Here is a 22361-nt window from a genome sequence, read left to right on the forward strand (position 1 = left end):
TTTATTTTTTTTATTGAACATCGAGGAGATCTTAAACTCTGCCTATCTGGTAAGAAATCTCATTCGACGCGTCAGTTCGCACAGACAGGTGGAAGCTTGTCGAAGCTTCTGAAATGGACCCCGAGATCTGCGAAGAGAGAAATCACCGGTAAGTTTCAACGTTGCTTGTTGAAGACCATTGCGCGTTCCTTGTTTTTACACAACGTCGAATCGCGTCGATGTCGACTCGTCGCTCCCTGCAAACGAGTCTGTGCGCGTCTCTCTTGCTCTCCCCCTCCCTTTTTTCACGGTCGGAAAATTGTTACTACCTTCGCCGCGAACCGTAATAAATCAGATCTTTTGCGGAAGCAATAGCTGCGAGATATCGATAATATCAGAGAATTGTCGGGATCACGGAGGGGTCATTTATACAGAGGTCGACCGCTATCAACCAATCATGATCGTCGATTGGATGTGACATCGTAAAAAGCACAGGAGCGAGGCGGTGCTATTATGGCTCCCGGGGAATTGTCCATCAGCCTGAATGAAAGATGTCCCGCGGATGGGACAAAATCCGCGTCATTTCGCGACGCATGGGAAAAAACGCAACAAATCTCACGCGTCAATGAGGAATCGCGGCGACGTTCTTGCGCCGCGTCGGGTGGAGCCGGGTAGCCGAGGTTGCTCGGCGAGATGAAGAAGTAGACGATGATATGGTGCGCGCGCAAACGAAGTAATTAAGATTTTGTCGCTCATCCTTGTCGCGAACGTCGTCGACGATCGCACGATTTAATAAGGCGGTTACCGAAGAATCACTGACGACGGGGAGCTCATTTGCATGCTCGCGCGCGCGCCCGCCCAGTCAGTGCGGTTCTCCGATATCGCGGCGCTCATTCCGCGACTTTGCGTCTTCCTCGCAGCGTTATCCTGCTAACGCAGGTCCACCGAAGTGAGTTCAATTTGCGCGCCGTCGACGACGGAGCGTCGCGCGATGAAACGCGCGTTTCGGTTAGGTTAAGTGAAAGATATTACGCGTTACGTATGCGACCGGTATAACGCACGAAAAAGAGGGCGAGGGTGGCACGAACGTCTCGCCTGCAAGATCGACGCGGCTTTGTGGACCGCACCGATACCTTTGTTGCGCGCTCGTGAGTATGTGTGCGAGCATCTACATGCGCCCGCTTGTACGAACACAGTAGAATGCACTTGCCCGTCGCGACCTGCGGTGAACATCGCCCCGCGGGCGGAATGTCACGTCGACCGCGCGCGACAAAGGCATCCCCCCATCTGGGCCCTACGGCACTTTTGCACTTTTACGATTTTACGGCAGATCTCGGCGTTGGTAGGCGATCCCTCGCAAGGTCTGCGCGCCGTTAGGCACCGAGCGGCGCGGCGCGGCGCGGCGCTTAACGACGTCAATTTGGCTCGAGCGTCGTCGCGTTAACACGACGGACGCGTTAATCGCCGCTCACGGAACGGCTCAATTTCACAGTATCGCTTCACAATATCGTCTATTCCAATTCCCATCACAACACGAGCATCATATCGGCGTTGCTCATGCTCTGGATGGAAATTGGAATTCATGTTTCTGTTTCTGCAGAAAAGAAAAGAAATACGAAATCCATACGAGTGAAACAGCGAGTAAAAATAATAAACTGTCGCCACGCGGTTTAGTAATTTAATCTTCCGTCGAGCTCGAGCGAGTGGTACCTTTGATATCAGTTTTCTGAAGTTTATGTGAAAAGCAATTATATGTGTATATTTTATCAGATATTTATCATAGATAATAAATATGTAAGAATATCTAAGAGCGAACTATTAAAATCCACGAGCGGCAAATGGAAAATCCCAGTTGCGGTAAGGAAGTGTGTGACTAAAAAAGTGGGCTAAAAAGCGAAATTAACGAGATAAAGATGCGGAATCCGATATGTCGTTATCCGATATGGCGATTCGCCATTTTCGCAGCTAGGTGGTATTATTCTTGTTTAAAACTTTAAGTGTTCACTACGCCTGTTGGATCGACCGCACGAAAACGACGAGAGGGGTTCTCCAGTCGAGCGTTGGCCGACGCTTTCACGACAAGATTCCGCGCGAATGACACGAGTCGACCGAGCTGAAAAGATGGAGCAGCATGGAGAGATTTCAAACACAAACCGCGGGATTTCTCAACACGGCTTCTAACGATTCGCTTGTCACGTGTTTGATTTCCCGTTATTTCCCGTCGCTAAGCGCGAGTATTTCGACTCACCGCGTGTTGCCGTGCGCCTCGTCTCGCGCAGGGACGATCGGAGATGATTTCGCGAATAGATACACAGCCGCGGTCGGCGGTCGCGCTTCGCCGATTGATTGATACGCGACGCAGAAACTGATACTGATGGGACTGCCGCGCGCACTTGGCATATCGCGAAATGTACTCGCAGGAAGAATCAGCGGCTGCGCCGTGCGTCATATCATTGCCGGCTCGCTCGGAATGCAGCCGGTTGCGATCCGCGTTATTCGATCGATCTCTCGCCGTCAGTCACTCGACGGACTCACGCGTGATTTGTACGACGTTTCAGCGTGGCGCGAGAGGAGCGCTTGCCACCTAGCTAAAGGTCGAATCGCTATCGGCTAAAACGACGGTTCTACGGCTTTCCCTCGCGCGTTAATTTCGCGTTTTGGCACACCTGATTCGCGTTCTCTTAGCGCGTGCGCGGAAGATTTTAATAACTCGCTTAGATATATATATATATATATATATATATATACAGGGTGTATAAAAAGTACCGGAATGACGAAATATCTCGAAAACTTAACATTTTAGGCAAAAATGTTTCAAACAAAAGTTGTACGGTTTCAAGAGGGCATGAAACAATTATATCATTTTGTTTACAGATGGTTGCCACTTTCGAGATATTCACCGATCATTGCTTTCCTTAAATAGAAATCCTAAGTTTTTATTATATCATCTGTTTCTACGAATTAATTTTAACAACTTTTGTCTGAAATATTTGTTTGTTTGCCTAATATTTTTTGAGACATTTAAGAAAAACTTGGTAATTTTTTCAATATTTAACTTATGATATCAATATTTCTTCATAAAGCAACAGTCATTGGTGGGATAAAGTCACGCGTATGCGACATTGGCCGTCAACGTGTCGAGACGAAGAGAAAAATCTGGACGCACAGACCATCGCAATGCAGTCGCGAATTATGCCGCGAGCCAAGCAACCGAAAATAGGAAATAAAAAGATTGGCAAAATGAGCGAACGTCGGGGCGCGGCGCGCTAAACGCGACAAATTTCGCATCCAGACGTCCGCTTCCTCCGTCGTCCAATCGCGACACACGCGAATAGAAAATGACTGCATGGGCGAACGATTCAAAGTGTAATCGTCGCTGCTCGTGAATTAATGAAGAACCGTCCTCTCCTTGATCTCCTCAACTCGGGTTACCGTTTGATTCACACAAGTCCGCGCGCCGTCTCCTATAAATATAACGCCGGCCGATATACGAGTCATTTCATCGGGCCGAGCGGGACAAATGCGAGCGAATGAATAATCGGTCGATATCGATCAGACACGCGGCCGGACGACACACGTCGGTCCGCGGCGGAACTACTGTTTGACACGCGTAGCCGCATTGCATTCTCCCTGAAACTCGTCCCAGATACGAATGTGGGTCAGGTCAGCTGGATCCCCGCGTCTCCCACTGGATACCTCCCGCTTACTGCAGCAGGGTGTGCGTATTGGCCGTAGCCGCGGTGCAGAACGTGCCTACACACTGAGGTAGACACACACACGCACACACACACATACACATACACACACGCGCGCATATATGCACACGGTGCTATACAGGGGCACCGATATCGAATTTATCATGTATCCAATTTACATGGCGGTCGATGTAATATTGACAACGCGAGCGAATACACACCGGCGAGTCACGCAGGACCGCGGGCTGAAATATTTAAGAACCTCTCGCGACAATGAATGTCATTTAGTTCGTAATCGGCGCAATTCGTTTGCATTATTACTCGTCATTGTGCCGGGAGAACGCGCGCCCGAGCCTGGCGCTCAGTAATTCGCAATCACCATGCGCGATAAGCGCGAAACAGCGGCGACCCCGTTGTTAAAACGCAATACAATTAAATGTCCGATCGATACGCGAGAACGCATCGAGACTGTGAATCGCGAGGCGCACTTCAGCGCGCACACGTCTCCTTTTCTTCCGTCGACCGACGGAACGCACGGGAGGTGCGTTTAAACGCGCGTTTAAGTGTACACGTGCGATCGCAGTCGCGGCGCGAACGAGTTATTTTATGTTCGACAGAGAGAAAGAGAGCGAATGACAGAGAGAGAGAGAGAGAAAGAGAGAGAGAGAGAGAGAGAAAGCGTTATTTATTGAGCGCTCTGGGACAGTGTTCCCTCAAGCGCAACGAAGTCAAAAATGATCTTTGACATTTTTGACATTAGTTATACATTAGTTGAAAGAATATGCAAGGCAAGTATAAACAAGTAAAGGTATAATTTTGAAAAAGTACAAAAAATAATATAATAAATAGTATAAACAAAAGTAGATTAATTTAGAGTAAAATAAAGTAATAGAGTAATATAATTAGGCAGTCGGGGTTAGTGATGACGGTCGCCAGTGCTGTATTTCATATGATTATAGCGTATTGGACTTCTCGACGAGGAGTTCATATAGCGCGTTTTTGAACGACTGTATTGAGTATGAGCTTCTGATGGTTCCAGGCAAACTGTTCCACAGGAAGACAGTCACTACTCTAAAAGAGCGTTTGAACATTTCTGTTCTGCGCTGCGGGATTTGTAGTAAATCCGGTGCTGCTCTAGTGCTTCTGTTCGTAACATAAGCTCGTGAGATGATTTCCTTGTATAGTTTTCGTGGATGTTAAAGGTGGATCAGATTATAAAAGAAGCATCCCACGAAGTAAAGATGGCGAAGGTCAATTTTTAGCCAACGGAGCTTGTCGGAGCTTGTTGGGGTAGGACGTGATATGTGCATCGCTCCGAAGAGAAAATATGAACCGAATGCAGCCGTTCAACGCTTTATAAAGTTGAGTTGTTTGTTCAACAAACATGTCAGTGAACGCAGCACAACAGTAATCAACATGAGGGAGGACCAATGATGCGATCAACCTCAACTTAAATGCGTCTGGTAGAGAGAGAGAGAGAGAGAGAGAGAGAGAGAGAGAGAGAGAGGGAGAGAGAGAAAGAGAGAGAGAGAGAGAGAGAGAGAGAGAGAGAGAGAGAGAGAGAGAGAGAGAGAGAGAGAGAGAGAGAAAGAGGGAAGGGTAGGAGTCAATCGCTTCGTATTCCGTCGATTACTGGGTCGACGTGACCCAGATTTTGCAAATCCAGAACTCTTTGATCAATTTGGGGTCGGCGTTTTTTCACAGCAAGAAGTCAAAGGGCCTATCTTCGAAAAGCAATCGACATTTCTTGGCTAATTTCGCTGAGATTTTTAGTTTCGTGTTGAGGAAGAAGATGAAGAAGGAGCAGAGAGAGAGAGAGAGAGAGAGAGAGAGAGAGAGAGAGAGAGAGAGAGAGAAAGAGAGAGAGAGAGAGAGCGAGTGAGAGGTGGAATCATGTCGAGATTGATATCCGCATCTCTCTAAACGAGAGGCGGAAGACGAGAGGCAAGTGCGCTCGTGAGAATTATACGTATGAGAAAAAACACTCACCTCCGGATTGCAGATTTTATACTTGGTGGTCCAGACCCGGCCTTTACACGGTTTCCGTCTGCATCGACGCTGCTGCCGTGCAATCCCGCCACCGCACGTCCTGAAAGACGAACGAGAGAGAAGAGGGTGTGAATTCATCGGCGAATTAAGTATGATGACATGGCGCGCTGTATGCACTACTTGAATGCGCTTGGGCGCACCGGGTGTGTTTCCCGTGCACGCTTGTCCAATAAACTTTTCATAATCAAGGCGTTGCGAGAGAAATCGTCAAGAGTTTAATTACGTTTCACCGGCGGCGGCGGCGGCGGCGGCGGCGGCGCGACGCGGTTAGTTAATTCAATTTACCACTTCACGCTAATTCCATGAACGATCTTTATTCGCTGGAAATTGCGTTACCCCCAACAAGTATAAGTTGGTTCCGCTCGAGAGGAGGAGAAGGGGGAGGAGGAGGAGGAGGAGGAGGAGGAGGAGGAGGAGGGGGAGGAGGAGGAGGAGGAGAAGGAGGAGGAGGAGGAGGAGAAGGAGGAGGAGGAGGAGGAGATGGCGGCGGCGGTGGCAATGAAACACACTCGCTATCGTGGAACTCGCTCGCGATATGAAGTGTTCTCGCCAATTACGACGTCTCTCTGCGAATCGCGAAAATTCTCTCCGCACTCAGACAATAAACCGTAAATAATCTCGCCGACTTTCCCACGACCATACGCCGAGCTCGCGAGATTCCGACGCTGCGCTAAACGAAATGAGACGCGACGCGACGGATCACATAGCCGTAAATTCGTTCTCGTTCCGACGATATGCGAGGATCAAGGGGATTGAGGCGGTGATTCGCGGCTGTCGTACGTAATTATTTCATCCGGGACGTTTCTCGTTGCGTGTGTATGCGTAAACAGAGCGGAATCGTATCTAAAATTTCAGACAGCGAGCCATACTCCGCGATGCAAAACCGAAAGGATAAAAAACAACTTGGGAAAAGATCATCTATGAAGCTGCATCGGAAAATTTCTCGTGGGCTCGAAAATCGAAAGAAAACGAGGCTAATGGAGAACGCTCGTTGTATACGTTTCACGTGTAAATCGTGGAAGCTCTTTGCACGTTTGCCACGTGCAAACGAGCTACTGTCAATCGATTGCTCATGGCGATGCGGTGCAAGTCGTCATCGTTAAGCCGCGCGCCGTCGCCGGCTGAACGAATCAATCGCGACTGCGGCCTCGAATTTTCGAGCCACAGAAGAATTTTCATATTGATCGCATTATTCTACGCAAACAGCAATTACCCGATACGAATGATAATTCCGATGCGCAAACAATTAGTCGATCGGAATAACAACGCAACAGCAGCGAGCGAGCGAGTGCGTATGTACGTAATATTACGTACAGATCACTTGCAATTACAAAGCTCAATATCCACGCGGATAATAACGCGTTAATTTTTCCAGCGATATCAGCGGCGCACGTGACGAAACGCAGCGCGGCAAGTTCGCCCCGTCGACGATTCGACCATCGCCGCGATAGCTTCGCGAGCGGACGAACGATCCATCCGAGGATGCAACGACTGTCATCTCCACGAACGATAAGATCGCCGCCTCTTTTGGCAATCGCACGACGCCAATCATTGCGAGGGGGTTTGCATCGCCGCGCGGGGATCGATCCCCGCCCCGTTGTTGCGGCAGTTAATGTTATTACCGCGCGGGGTTTATCGTTTTAGCGGAATCGAGAGTTACAATAGCCGAGATGGCGGGGCGAAAGGTATTTTGAGGGGCTGGGGGAGGAGGGAGAGGAAAAGGCGGGCAGGATAAAGCCTTGCGCTCGTGCGAAAATATGCGCAGCTGGCGCGGAAACATCGATAGCGCGATGCTGTAGATCATACAATAAAGCTTTTCCCCGGGCGAGTGCAGTTCGCAAGTTGTAAGTGCCATAAATCGCTACGTCTCGCGCCGTTTCCGGCCACTTCTGTATAACTGAAAAACGAGCCGGGCCGTGCCGGGCCAGGCCGGGCCGGAGGAACAAACTTATTGCCGACGGTGGCCGACCGAAATGAGTTCCGGGGGACGCTTAACATTCCGGCCGTGTTACCGCTAGGACTCAATATTAGACCGCGCGTGAAACAGGCGATGAGAAATCGCGGGATTGGATCATGCCTTGCATGCGGACGACGGACCACCGCCGGGACGCCCTTTGTCGCATTGCCGGCAAACAATAGGCACCGTAGAGGCGAGTGCGATATTACTCGTGTGCCGCGCGCTTCTTTCCGGAATACAGGAGGAACATACGGTTCCTCCGCATGCACACGTCGAGAGACAGAAGATTTTATTTTATTTACAGGATGAGGCAACAACTCCATCATCTGATCACCTTATAGGTTATAGATTATAATCATCATCAAATATGACAGTAAGAGAGAAATTTATCTTCCAAAAGCTCCAACAGCTGCTCCGCGGCTGAGAAAAAGGCGAGGTCGAGCGTTTCTTATCGTGTAATTTCCGTGGGATAAATGCTCCTCCTCGCTCGTACATTTCGAAGATATTCAAAGTGGCAAAAATCATCGCTTTATCCTGTGTGTCTATTAGTACATATTTTACTTAAAGAACGCTAGAGTGATCGTACAAGAGATCCCGAAGCACTTCGGCCTAATAAAAATCTTTCTATTTCCCGTCTTTACACAGTTAAATACGTTTCGTACTTTTGTTAAAGTTTTTTGTGTGTAGAAAGTTTTGTGTTAAATTTGTCACACAGTCGTGTGTTAATTTAACATATCATTATTGTGTTACTTAGACTTTCTTGTGTTGAATTAAGATTAACTATTTTCAAGTGTTAAAATAACATTTTCAAATGTTAAAATAACACAATTTATATGTAAATGCATGAATTCTTGCTCTAACATACTTTATATGTTAAAGCCAACACCTAAAATTTAAAATGTGTTAATTTCCTTATTATAACAGTTATCATGTGTTATATTATATAAAGATTGGATTTTTAACACATAGATTATGTCAATCCAACGTTTTCATTTCATCAAATCATAGATGATTACTTTTCTCAAATGTTGAAGTAACATTCATTGTATGTCAATTTAACACACACTGTGATTCTTGACAGCATTCGAATGTTAAATTTTTGTGTTAATTTTTTACATATTATGCGTGTTACTTTTTAACATATTTGCTGTATGTTAAATTAACACATAAATGAGAGTGGATAATTTAAGACACATGAAATATGCTAAATTTAACACATCATTTCTTACAGTAGTGTTGTATCGAGCGTTCCAAACGTTCGTTTGAGACACGTAATTGAAGTGGATACCGATTGAATCCTGATGATGATAATCTCGTAAGTTCGGCTCGACTGAAAGGACGAGGACGATCAAACAACGCTTTATGATTCTAATTAAGAGTACATAACCGAGAGATTATAATTAAGGCGATGTAATAATGTACTTCATAAGTACGGCTTACCTCGTACATGGCGACCACTTAGACCATGGTGACCATTCTCCCCATCCGACACTCTGAAACAGAAAACAAGCATATATCGCATATGAGCATGGAGATGTATAAAAATTTATTATTATACTTTAAACGCCACTTTGGTCGCACGAAATTATTTTAAGCACGATATAGAGTGTATAGCTTCTGCATACATTTTTCTCGTTTAAAATCGAATCTGAGTCCTCGTGCGATTATCCCGACAACACGTTCTCTCTCTCTCTCTCTCTCTCTCTCTCTCTCTCTCTCTCTCTCTCTCAACGCGCGTTTGTAGCAATTTTCCGTCATGACGATGCTTTTCGCCCGCGAAGGAAACATTATTCCGCACAGACTCCACTTATTTCCCGACGCAGTGCGCTATTGGCCTCCGTCGCGACCCGTGTCGCCCATTGTCGGGCTTTTATTTCGCTCATAAATGTGTCATCCGAGAATAAAGCAGCGGTATAATCAGCGTCTCCCTAATGGTCTTCCGGAGCAGCGTATAAAATGCGTTTCAGACACCGCGTCGCCCATGATTCGCATCGATCGCCTATTCGAATCAATAAGTTGCTGAACAAACGTGATAAAAATTTGACCGGCAGCAACAGCCGCAGCGATCGGAATTCCCGGCACGTCTTCGTGTCTAAACCAAGCAGATTTCGAAAATTCACTTTCGCCACTACTCTGGTCGGAAAGCCGTCGCCGCGAATTCGCGTCCCGATGTTTCACGATGTGAGTGCGATCGATAGTAATCGTACGCCGATTTCGGCCAATTTAAGATACCGCAGAAACGGAATGCAAAGTATACTCGCGAGCGAGCGCACGTTCGTTCGCGTTAGTGCGCGCCTTTGCTAATAAATTTGTATGTTGCGCTTTCCGTTTCCCTTGGCGTAATTTTCGATTCGTCATGCTTCCTATGAAAAGCATGAGATTACACACAGATAGAGAGAAAGAAGAAAAAAGAGCCGGGATTATATATTTACGAAGGGTTGCACATAAACCATTGATTGTCGACGAGGGTCTCCCCTTCCGCGCGAACGACGCGCGCGATACGCGAGCGAAAATATTTCTCCCGATCGAGCTCGCCTCAATCGCCCCCTCTTCTTACCCCAAGTTTGCGATAATGAGCCATTGTATCGGTTTCTTACCGCGCGGAAAAGGGGTAACGACGGTGAGAGCAATTAATCCTTTTTATCCGAGAACTTCGTATCCTCCACTCACCCTCCATTTTCGTAGCAGCTCTTGTTACACCATCGCATTTACACAGGCAAAACGAGAGATAGAGATAGAGAGAGAGATAGAGAGAGAGAGAGAGAGAGAGAGAGAGAGAGAGAGAGAGAGAGAGAGAGAGAGAGAGAGAGGGAGAGAGAGAGGGAGAGAGAGGGAGAGAGAGGGAGGGAGAGAGAGAGAGAGAGAGAGAGAGAGAGAGAGAGAGAGAGAGAGAGAGAGAGAGAGAGAGAGAGAGAGAGAGAGAGAGAGAGAGAGAGAGAGAGAGAGAGAGAGAGAGAGAGAGAGCATTTCGATGTGTTGTGTTAACGGCGACTGGCACTTTCCATGAATTGTACTATGAAATTTATTTCCAAGGTGCTTCTTCTCTCCCCGTTTCATCCGTTGCCTTTTCTTCCCCCCACTGTCCCTTTCGTTTCGCTCGCCGCACGCTTCAGCTTCAGCATCCGCTCTCTCGCTTGCTCGCCCGCTCGCGCTTTTCAACGCCGGCATGTTGGATTACAGAAGGCTAAAGAGATGGATAGGAACTGAAGATAGAGGAAAAGTGGACGGGAAGTGAAAGGGCAGAGAGTGATGATAGGCAGCGAGGAAGATAGATAGATAGAGAGAAAGAGAAGGAAAGAGACGTATCGGATGGACGAGGGAGAGAAGCACGGAGAATCGTTTTGGCGGAAAGAGCTAGAAAGCTTTTAACGTGATTCCGCCGTGCGTCGGTTGTTTTATTCGGAATTCCGCCCGATGAATAATGTCGGGCGAGTCGAGCGAGCCGTGATCGTCATAGGAAATTATTGGCGCATCGATCTCGCGGGAACGCGCGCGCCCGCGCACTCGCTCGATCGCCGTGCGAATCATTTTCAAAATGTAGACCGCCGACCATTATCCCGTTTATCCTCTCTGGCTCGCGGACATGACGATTTCCATTTACCGACTACAACCAAATAGCACAGTCTCTGTGATTGGGCCTCGACGATAACGACGTCGTGAAAATGAGCGCGTCCCTTTCACTCCCTGCTTCTCGTCTGAAAAAATTGCGCAGTCGCGAGCAAAGAGTTGACCCTCGACCTCCGATGTGTGTTTAATACATTTTATCATCGTGAATATAAAAGTAAGATAATAAGGGTAAAGGCGGATAGCGAGAAGTGAAACTTTCGCAAAATAGAGAGATGAAGATCAGAGCGAGCGAAAGAGAGAGAAGCACTATGAAGTAACCAAACTCTCAAAGTAGCGAACGCACGAGCGGAATCTCGTACTTTCCCGTGAAGTTTCATAAATTTCGTGGATACAAGTGGTGTCTACGTGAATGGAAAAATAGCAACACCGATTCCAGACGGTTGTCTCGAAAGGGCGCCTGCAATGCGGCGTTTCGGTCGGCGCGTCCCAGGATAGATATGACCATGTCGTTGTCGTCGTCGTCGTCGTTGTCGCAGGTTACAACGATAAAACGGGGCAAATCGAATCAACGCGTCACGTCGTGAGGCATTTTTGTAACGGACGCTTCAGAGCTGCTCGGTTAATCTCGTTCGCTGAAGACATTTTTATCTGTCTCTCGCGCGATATCGAATGATATCCGCTTTTACATCTCTTTAGGCTCGGAAAACAAAGGCCACTATTGGCAGTTTTATTTCGGTGATCTCTTTCAAATGACACGGCGCTGTGAAGTGGAACGAACAGATGGAGGACGAAATGTACTCGATTGAACGCGAATGCGTAAGCGCAGCAAGCAGTGTTGTGTTCCAGCACGCGTAATCCGATCGATTTGCGCGTTGCGGCCCGTGTCGGTGTCACGCATGTTCTTATCGAGAAACCGACATCGAGGGAAAAAGAAGCAGGACGACGTCTTAAATGTAACGACGAGGCGCGCGGACATATATCACAGCACGTGTCATTGGTTGCCAGTCGTCGAATGTGCGAGTAGACGGTGTTCTGGCGAGACCTTAAATGGCAGTTTAAATGATTGTCCCGATTCAAATGCTCCCGCATCATCTGGAATTGCGATCTCTCGCAAATTGGCATCGCGGCGGGCGTGCGGAGGGAAGCAGTGATAGCCCGATAGGCGATCTCTCATTCCGCAATGCGGGCTTTCGCCCTGCCCTATATATAGGCACGGCACCAGCCCAGTCTCTCGCTGTACCACTCTAATTTGGCACTTTTATACTCCCCTGGGAGGGTTGATCGCCGGCTAGGATAAATCTTGCCCAGCAAGACCAGCTTTTATACACGGTCACGTTCACAAAGAGGTGGACGTTCTTCTTCCATAATTCCATTCGTGCCGTCGGCGATTATAGACTCAGCGAAACACGTTAAATTGAGCGTGAAGCGAGCGACTAGGCGAACCAACGGCGAGAAGAGATCCGTCAATACAATATATTTAATATCTGTTTAGACACGTTCCCGTACATGCAGCATACACGTATGATAATAAAACACAAGTAGGCACAAGAGCAACGTGAAATGAAGTAATTGGATAGTTGACAGATTGTGGCAGAGTGTAGATGCGTGTCACGCGACGTAAAGTTAACGAAACGCGTTAGCGCGCGTCGGAAGAGAAAGAGAAAGAGAGAACCGACGTCTATAAATCTTTCTTCTCTGTATTTTCTCGCTCTAATCGCCGAGGGAATAACTCTCGAGTGCAGTTGCAAGTACAGTGCACCCTCGACGCCTTTTCCAGTTACATGAACATATTACATAGCCGAGGTATGTGTAAGCGCGCGTGTACACGAAGATAGGTAACAGAAAGGGAGCAAGAGAAAGAGAGAGAGAGAGAGAGAGAGAGAGAGAGAGAGAAGGGGAAGGAGAAGAAGGTCAGATGGCACCTCGATGGAAGGGAACGATGGCGAGAGAAAGAGAAAGGGTAAAGGGAGGACGGAATGGGCTGCCAGAGAGTAACAGGCCCGCTATTCCCAATTCCCACCCAATCTAAAATCAATCTTAGTTCGTACTCTAAGACGAACTGGAAGTGGGATTCTAAAGGGATCGTCGGCGAGAAGAGAGAGAATGAGAGAGAGAGAGAGAGAGAGAGAGAGAGAGAGAGAGAGAGAATAAGAAGAAAGGTGAGAGAGAGAGGGGGGAGGAGAAAGACATGGCGGCGGAAACATGAGCGAGGAGGGAGAAAGAGGTGCACGAAGGGGGCGGAGGTGGGGGAGGCAAACCGATCACTTTTAAGCAGCGTTGCAAGTCTGCATTATTCAAACTCTACCACCGAACCAGGCAGCTCCGCGCGCGCGAGCACCCTCCAAGGAACACCCTTCTGTCTTTCACCGAACGCCGCCAACCCTTCGTTTCCACGTTTCGCTCTCTCTGTCGGCATTTCATCCATTTTCGTCTCGGTGATTCGCGCGACGTTTCGCCTTCGGCGTCCTGATTTTTTCACAACGTCGCGCGCTTCTTCAGATATTTTCCGCGCGTCGTTTCGCATCGCGACAACTATTACGATCCCGATATTTCGGCGAAACGCTGAAACGCGTGCGTTGTACGCGCGTTTTCATTCGATTTCTCTCTCTCTCTCTCTCTCTCTCTCTCTCTCTCTCTCTCTCTCTCTATCTTTCTCTCTCTCTTTCCCTCTTTCTCTCCCTAGTCCTTGTTTCGCTTCTTTTGCACTTCGATCTCGACGTGTGTGCCTTTGACAGCCCGTGTTTTTAGTGCTCTCCGCTCCTATAAATCTAATTAATGCGTGATTTTGTATTGCACAAAGAGTGGCTCTTTTATATTTGTTTTTGTTTTTTATTATTATTCCCTTTCTCTTTATGCCATAACACTTTACGTTAAAACGGGATATGACAGGAAACGGAAAGCAAGAGTCACTTTGTCGAATGTTTCGCGCACAACGAGCCTTTTTGTTGTTAATTCCTCGCGATGCTTCCTTTAAAATCGGCACTGTGCCCGGCGCGCGACGCTCTTCCTCTTTCTCCAGATTTTTTCACTCTTTTTCGTCACCCTTATTCTCGCCTGTTTACGCTCCCAGCTACGTCTTTCGACGACATCTGATTTATGCCGCCGCCGAAGTTAATATCCAACGTCAATACTCGCAGAATTCCCGTTGGAAAAAAAGGGAAAGAGGAACGAACTGGCGCGCCCTCCTTTTTCTTCTTGCCGAGAATTCAAGAGGATATTCGCGGATTCCAACCGGGACGCCCTTTGATTTTCTCGAAGCGCTCCCTTCGCGATATCGGTCGCCACCTCTCGCGAGTTGCGCGAGAGCGCCTCGCAGTTTTCCTGCTGCAATTCCGCAGCGCTCACTCGCTCTCTCTCTCTCTCTCTCTCTCTCTCTCTCTCTCTCTCTCTCTCTCTCTCTCTCTCTCTCTTTTTCTCCTCCTCCCTCGTGCTCAGTTCAGCCGGAGCCCTCTTGATTTTCTCAGTTTCGGACGCTCCGTAAACAGCCGGAAACAACCGTAAACAGCCGTAAACTCCGCGCCGCGTTGCCGCTCCACCGGTTTTTGCCCTCGTAATCCCTCGCGCGCCCGTCTCAGTCTCTTAATTTCCCTTGCCTTGAGCGCTACGCAAACAAGGCCGCACGTATAAACTCGCTCATACGCGCGTACATGCAGGAGCATCGCATAATGAATGCCTCGGCGCCTTTCGCGTCCATCATTTTATGCGAGGTGTTGGAGTGCATCGAGCTCGTTGCGCGAGAGACGGTGCAACCGTGCCGGCCGCCCCGTGACGTTGCTATGTGCGGAGCGATAACGTTTAAGCACGTATCCTCACCTGCTCGACATGTCTTTAAGATGAGGACAGTTAGCGAGCTTCCGGATTCGACGAGGCCCGGCCGGCGCAAATTGAGAAATTCCGCGTGACCCTGTTTCCTATCTCCCTTTCCTCCCCCCTTTTCCTCTCTCTTTCTTCAGCAGCGCTAACAATTTTTACAACGTTTTATTACGCTGCTTTATGTCCTACTACGGAAAAACGCATGCAGAGACCGTGTGCGTGAGTATGCAGGTGAATTCGTTCCGATTCATCAAGAGGGAGGGCTCACACGCACGTCGCGAGATGCAACAAACGGTGTTCTCTTTGACGCGCGCGCGCTTCTCGCAGAGTTTCCTCAAACGAGGCCTTTGCTTGAAAGCAAAAGGGGGATGTCAAAAGATATTATTTATCTGTCTTTACAGAGTCACGCGGTTTCAATCCCGCGCTCTGTAATGGCTTCCCGCTGTCTCGCGGCTCGATACGGCGGGCCGTGCGTATTAAAAACGACTCATATTTTTTCGTCGCTCCGGAAAGTATCAGCTGCAGTTTATTCGACGCGTAGAGACGCGCGTGTATAAGCGATGGGATTTACGAAACGACCGTCACAGTAACGTGACAGTGGGTTAAAACACAAATTTACTTATTACCGTATCGTTCCGTGTGTATCTATCTGCTTAAGCGCAACTATCAGAGAGAGAGAGAGAGAGAGAAAGAGAGAGAGAGAGAGAGAGAGAGAGAGAGAGAGAGAGAGAGAGAGAGAGAGAGAGAGAGAGAGGGAGGGAGAGACCCGTTTCCGAAATATGTGGATATATTTTCGGGATAAACCGATTCGCGCGCGTGCGCGCGCGTAAATCACCCGAAAGCTATTTTCAAGCGGAGATGTTTATGGCGGCAAATTATGATATACGGAGTCGCTTTCGGATTTCGTAGTTTATATGTTAACGTCGACGAGCTTGCGCGGCGACGAGGGACGCAACCGAAACGAAAAAGATGGGTCGAGAGAGGATTGCGGGGAGGGAGAGGGGAAAAGGTATTAAAGGGCCGCGTAATAGGCTTAGAAAGACCGATGTCTTAAGTGGGATAAGAAGTAAGCCGTCGAAATATATCTCATGGAATTCTATTTCGAGACCGAGAAAAAACGAGAGAACGAGAGGGGGAAGGGGAAGAGAAAGAGAGAGAGAGAGAGAGAGAGAGAGAGAGAGAGAGAGAGGGAGAGAGAGAAAGAGTTGTGGCATATCTCGAACCGAGATATTTCGCGGTATTCATGTAATATACGGCGGCGTTAATGAATCTCTATTCGCGCACAATAAAGTGTAATATGAAACGGTAACTCTTCCTTTTGAAGGATAACAGATATCTAAAAAAGATTCATTCACGGTGCGATCTATCTACTCTTCGTGACGGGGAGAGAGTCGCGAGGTGGGAAAGGAGGGGGGAAGTAATTTTCATAATAATACCGTCCACCGCTATCTACCAGCGGCGCAGTCTCGCTCTGGTAGACAAATAAAGGAGGAATGAAAGGATACGCGTACGCGCGTACGTCCCTTATTCAGTTTGGACAATGACGTATTCATAAAAAGCTCCGCAATCGTGCAGCGCGATGCAATCGTTGGTCCTCTTTGTCCCGCCTCGAAGCGTGGTCAACGACAGTTGATAGAACGAGCCTTCGTTAAATCTTGTTCTTGGCGGTGAAATTTATTGCCGTCCAAAGCCGTGTTGTCTTCTCTTCAGCCATGTCACTTCGTGCATATCACCTGCGGTGTAGAACGCGACGATGCGAGTTAGCGCATAAATTCGCGCTGCAGACGAGCATCGCTCGAGCGTCCGGCGGCGCGAAACTTTGTTCGTCGATACGCGGCGAACGGCTGCTTCAATGGGATCCCACACGATGACGTCGTAAATCACTCTCCAAGTCAGCACGCGAACGTCGCGATTCGTCATTATCGCGGGGAGAATAATCGGGCTCGCTTTCTCAGCCGATCTCAGCCTCGTGAGCTCGCGCGCGCTGATATCGCGCGGCGATACCGTCGAGTGTTTTCTTCATCGAGAAGTACAAGGGAAGATTGGGAGAAACGCGGGCTGAATGGTCGGATTTTTAAGCGAGCTCCTCACTTCGCGCCTGCATTATTCAATCGCCTCTCTGTCCTTCGTCGCCGTCGTCGCCGGTACTTTCGTCCCCGCCACATTCAGCCCCGAGATTCCGTCCTCGCGTGCAGGTGTCAATTTGTTCCCTCCCTTCGCCCTGTCCCCGACCTTTCGTTCTCTCGCGTCCTCCCTTGTCCCTGCCCGTACCGCTCCTCCTTCCCCAAAACGGGATCCCTGCCGGATGCCGCGGAGGGGGGGAGAGCGGGCGAAACATTAGACTCCCAAATTATTGAAAGCAACAGCGGGGCACAGTTTCTCTCTGTCTCTCGGTCGCGCCGTCTCGGTCACCCCTCCTCACAGAAAGCAATCCACCCTCACTCGCGCCCGCCTGACTCCTCATTGTTAATGGAAGGCCCAGGCACCATTTCGACCGAGTCTCAGATACGCATCTTTGGGGTACCTTCGTGGCGCATCACCGAGCACTCCCGATAATCGTCTTCCCCCGCTGTTTTCCAAAAGATCTCGATTGAGTATGGCACTCGCTTAATACTGCGTCCGTCGCTTCAGAACGCGATTATCCCAGCTGCCTGTCTATCCCCTCGCTGAGGGAACAACGGTCGCGGCTGTGGGAACGCTAATCGAGTTACTGACACACACACACACACACACATACACACACACACACGCACACACACGCACGCACGCACGCACGCACGCACGCACGCACGCACGCACAGGCCGCGGATGACACGGCCTTACATACTTTTGTATTAATATCGCACGTCGTTATCATTCAATTATCATCAGATACCGATCGTGTTACACAGTTAAAAACGTTTCGTACTTTTGTTAAAATTTTTTGTGTATAAAAAGTTTTGTGTTAAATTTGTTATACAGTCGTGTGTTAATTTAACATATCGTTGTTGTGTTACTCAGATTTTCTTGTGTTAAATTAAAATTAACTATTTTCAAGTGTTAAAATAACATTTCCAAGTGTTAAAATAACACAATTTATATGTAAATGCATGAATTCTTGCTCTGACATATTTTATATGTTAAAGTCAATACCTAAAACATGTTATTTTCCTCATTATAACAGTTATCATGTGTTAAGTTAAGATTATTATGTATAGATTGAATTTTTAACACATATATTATGTCAATCTAACATTTTCATTTCATCAAATCATAGATCATTACTTTTCCCAAATGTTGAAGTAACATTCATTGTATGTCTATTTAACACAAACCGTAATTCTTGACGGCATTCAAATGTTAAATTTTTGTGTTAATTTCTTTCTTTAATTGTGCATGTTACTTTTTAACATATTTGCTATATGTTAAATTAACACATAAATGAGAGTGGACGATTTGAGACATATGAAATATGTTAAATTTAACATATCATTTCTTATAGTATAAGCAATAATTATAGTATAAGCAATAATTTCGTCGGAGGGATAATAAGACATATTTCTCGTCCATAATTGAATAATTAACAAAATAATTGAATAAAGTAATGAAAAACAGAATGATTGAATAAGGTAATGAAATAAAATAATTGCTTCTCCATACAACTACACATAATGATAATAATAATAATTTTTTTTTCAATACTTTCCATATTTCTCATTCATAATTCAATAATTATGAATAAAATGATTGAATAAAGTAATGAAACAAAATAATTATTTTCCCATATATCTACACACAATAATAATAATAATAATAATTTTCTACTTCAATACTTTGCGGTGCTATACAACGATACGAAGAATGTTGGCACGTATTTCGATGGGTTCTCGAGAAATTCTTCACGAACAACTTTGCCGACGGCTCGCGCACGTGTAATATAGCGGTGATAACACTTTCCCACCTGGTTCTTAAATATCCGTATAATTAACGGAAATACCGAGATACACTCAAATGAGGCGCCTCGCGAAGGTATCCGAACGGTTTTCTTCGATTTATAGTTGTATTGTTCGCATACTTTCGCGAGCCGCTATATATATATCCGAAAGAAAGTGGAGAATTCTCCTAGACATTACGCCCCGATAGATTTATTATCTCGACATAGCATCATCCCTTCCCCCTTCCCACAGCACTCCTGAAATTTACAGTTCGCAGTTTGTAATTACGTTAAATTAAACGCGTGCGAGTGGGCTACAAGGGAGAGATAACTGAACTCACTCCGCGAAATTTTTCCAGCGAAAAAATTCACGTCCCGACGACGAAAAAGGGCCCCGAGACCGAAACAAAAGCGAAAGAATAAAAAGAACGAAGAGACGAGGAAACGATCGCTTCGTTACATTCGCCCCGTTGCCGCTGCCGTCGCTACTCAACGCTTGTCACAGGAATAATTAATTAATCCCCGGCGATTAAAGGCGATTAATCGCGGCACTCATTTGGCGTAATTGCGCGACGTTATGCAGTCGCGGCGTCGCGGCCCGGCAGTCCCGAGTCCCGAGTGGAGTCGCCGGCTCGCCGATGGCCGATAAAGTCGGCCGGTAACGGCTGTGGAAAATTCACAGAGCGCCCCGCGCTCGCGCGAATCACCCCGCCTGTCCCCGCCGGCGCGGCGCGGCGCGGCGCGGCGCGTGCGTGCGTGCGTGCGTGCTGTGCGTGAAATACGAATCTTCATTCGCCGAATACAGAGTATCACAGTATAAGCGCGCGAACAAGCGAGCGGCCAGCACGGTCAAGTGTACGTTAAATACAGAACGATCCCCCGGTGGATCGCTTTACAAGGCGATAAAAGCGAGAGGGTGGAATCGCGGCTGTGCGCTTCGCGGTATTCGGCCGGCTCCTCATATCCCCTGCCATTGTGGCGGCGGCGGAGGAAAGAGATTATTTCCCTTGTATTTATGATTATTCGCGGACGCTCGTTTTTGTTCTACCCGCGATTTCGGCCCGAGCTTCATTAACCTTGTCGTGCGATAATCCACCGAGATTAAAGAATTAATAGCACGGCAAGGATTGGAGAAGGGAGCGGGGCGAGACTGGCAAGAGCGGCGGGCGGGAACCATAAAAGACCCTCGCGCGGCCGGGAGGATAATTTCATCTGAAATTGAATTCAAGTGGAGACACGCGCCTTCACGCTCGTAATTGCCGCGATACTCTGGAATTTTGTTTAATTTAATCGCCTCTGTATTCTCTCTTTCTCTCTCTCTCTCTCTCTCTCTCTCTCTCTCTCTCTCTCTCGCTCTCTCTCTCTCTCTCTCTCTCTCTCTCTGCCCTTTCACTCCCCTTCCTCTGTCTTTCTGGAACTTTTTGCGGCTATTATGAATTATCGAATGTACAGCTCGTCCATCATATTCGCATTATACTTTCAGCGTACGCTCATTGTACGCCGCTAATTAGGTCAGAGTGTCGTCGATGTAACTGTTTAATTATGATTAGCCTCTGCATAATCGATAATCCATATTTGATTACGCCAAACGCGCTTAAATATACGCTCGAGCCGCGTTATATGGGTTTTTCCATTTGAATCTGCCCGCTTTGTGCATAATCGCGCCGGGTGTCGCGGCGAGTGGTCGAAAGTAAAATATCGGAATGAAATTAAAAGGGGCAGCCGAAATCTACGGGCAAAATCATGCGCGAAAAGTTAACAATCCCCGATGTAGTAATATCGACAATCGATCCTAATGCAATATTGATAATCGATGGCCAGGACAAATACGAGCGTGCCGAGTTCGCCGCGGTTCGGAGGGAGAATTCGTCGCGCGAGGTGACACGTGCGCGACACGAGCTTTATGCGCAAAAATCGCATTCGCGCGGTGCTGAGACCATCTGACAGCAGCGCAGGTCTGGTCGCGCGCCCTGCGATGGCAAATACGACGCGTGGCGCGTTTGAGAATCGACGGTTTAATGCCCGCGACAACGGCCGCACAATCACCGTCTCGATACGTGACATGTTTCCGACCGGACCGTCGTCGTTAGCGCACGGCAATTAAAACGTCGCGTTCGTCGGCGGCGACGCCGCGTCGCGAAAAACACACGCGACACATCGCGCGGATACGCGCGGCCGCGATAAAAGCCGGCACGTGTAATTCTCCCTGAAATTCATTAACGCGAACCAAATGAAACATAATGAACTTTATTATTTCCGCATGTCCCAGATTTCCTCTCCTCATTCCCCGCTCCGTCCTACCCCCTCCCCATCACTCCATCACTCTCTGCAACCTCTCTCACCGCCGTGGAACATAAAACTCTGCCGTGTAACCTATCGGCGAAACGAAACGCGCTCGAATTTTGTATCAATAATTCCACGACTTTTTAATTATTTTTGCTCGTGTATAATTTAATTCGGTGTAATTTCAAACTCGCTTCGCGCGCGATACAGCATTAAAAGGCGAATAGACCATCATTTCGAGCGCACTTACGAAATCGCTGTTTCGTGTCAACGTCGGCGGGTTATTCACTCGCGGGTAACGAGGATAAAAATTGCAACGAGTACACACCATCAGTGCTGTGATATAAACCATCGCTCGTGCGCGCACGCGCGATACAGACTTGATCCCAATTTCCGCTCCGAGCGTTCGCGGCCGCGCGCGATTATTATTTTCGCGTGTCGCCGCGACGGTGCACCCCGTAACGCGAAACGACGCCCGCCAACGAGCGCGGATGAGCGAGAGGGAAAGGGAAAGGGAAAGGGAAAGGCTGAGGGGGAGGACAGCGAAGCGGTCATTCAACTTATCCTCCGCGCGGATTCTCGCGTTTTGACGCAAGAGAGGAGCGAAGAAATGCGAGGGAGGGAGGGAGGGAGAGTGATTCCACTCGGAGTTAATTTGTGAAGCGAGGCTCGTGAATCGATGCTTGGCGGGTCGGTGAAATCTGCGGCGACGGACGCGTTCGGCGGAGAGGAGAGGAAGAAGCGCGCGTCGGGGCCGGGGGTGGAAATAGCGTTGGTAACCGCCGCCGCCGTCGCTGCTAGCACGCGGAGGTTATTACACGTCAGTCACACCTCCCTCAAAATTGCAAAAGTTTTATAAGACACAACGATCCTCGCGCGCGATTACGTCCCGCGCGACTTATGGCCGGGGCTTTGTTATTGCGCGAGTCGGCTATATTGCGCCGTGGGAAACAAAGTACTCCGATTTCTAACCCACCAGCCACACTGCGCGCGCCGGTGTACGTCTCGTCCGCGATTATCCACCCCGGTCGGCTAAGAAATTGCGCGACGGTTAGGAACAACGGCGATCCAATTGCGCCTGTTGTTCCGCCGAACGAATGTTTAC

General features: G+C 48.2%; 1 protein-coding gene across 2 annotated transcripts in view; it reads right to left on the minus strand.

Moving 5' to 3' along the window:
• The window catches only part of nolo (ADAMTS-like no long nerve cord), a 266805-nt gene that overhangs the window by 86026 nt on the left and 158418 nt on the right, over positions 1–22361 (minus strand). Inside the window, exons 3-4 of one of the 2 annotated variants that reach the window (XM_025299459.1) lie at positions 9121–9173; positions 5664–5763 (exon numbers count right to left, since the gene is read on the minus strand). In XM_025299459.1, the coding sequence (XP_025155244.1) occupies positions 5664–5763; positions 9121–9173 (153 nt within the window). Of the gene's footprint in view, positions 1–2227; positions 2452–5663; positions 5764–9120; positions 9174–22361 lie in introns of those variants that run through there. The other variant, XM_025299460.1, reaches the window with a different exon arrangement.

The sequence above is a fragment of the Harpegnathos saltator genome, unplaced genomic scaffold, assembly GCF_003227715.2.
Source record: "Harpegnathos saltator strain DR-91 unplaced genomic scaffold, Hsal_v8.6 scaffold28, whole genome shotgun sequence".
Lineage (NCBI taxonomy): Eukaryota > Metazoa > Arthropoda > Insecta > Hymenoptera > Formicidae > Harpegnathos > Harpegnathos saltator.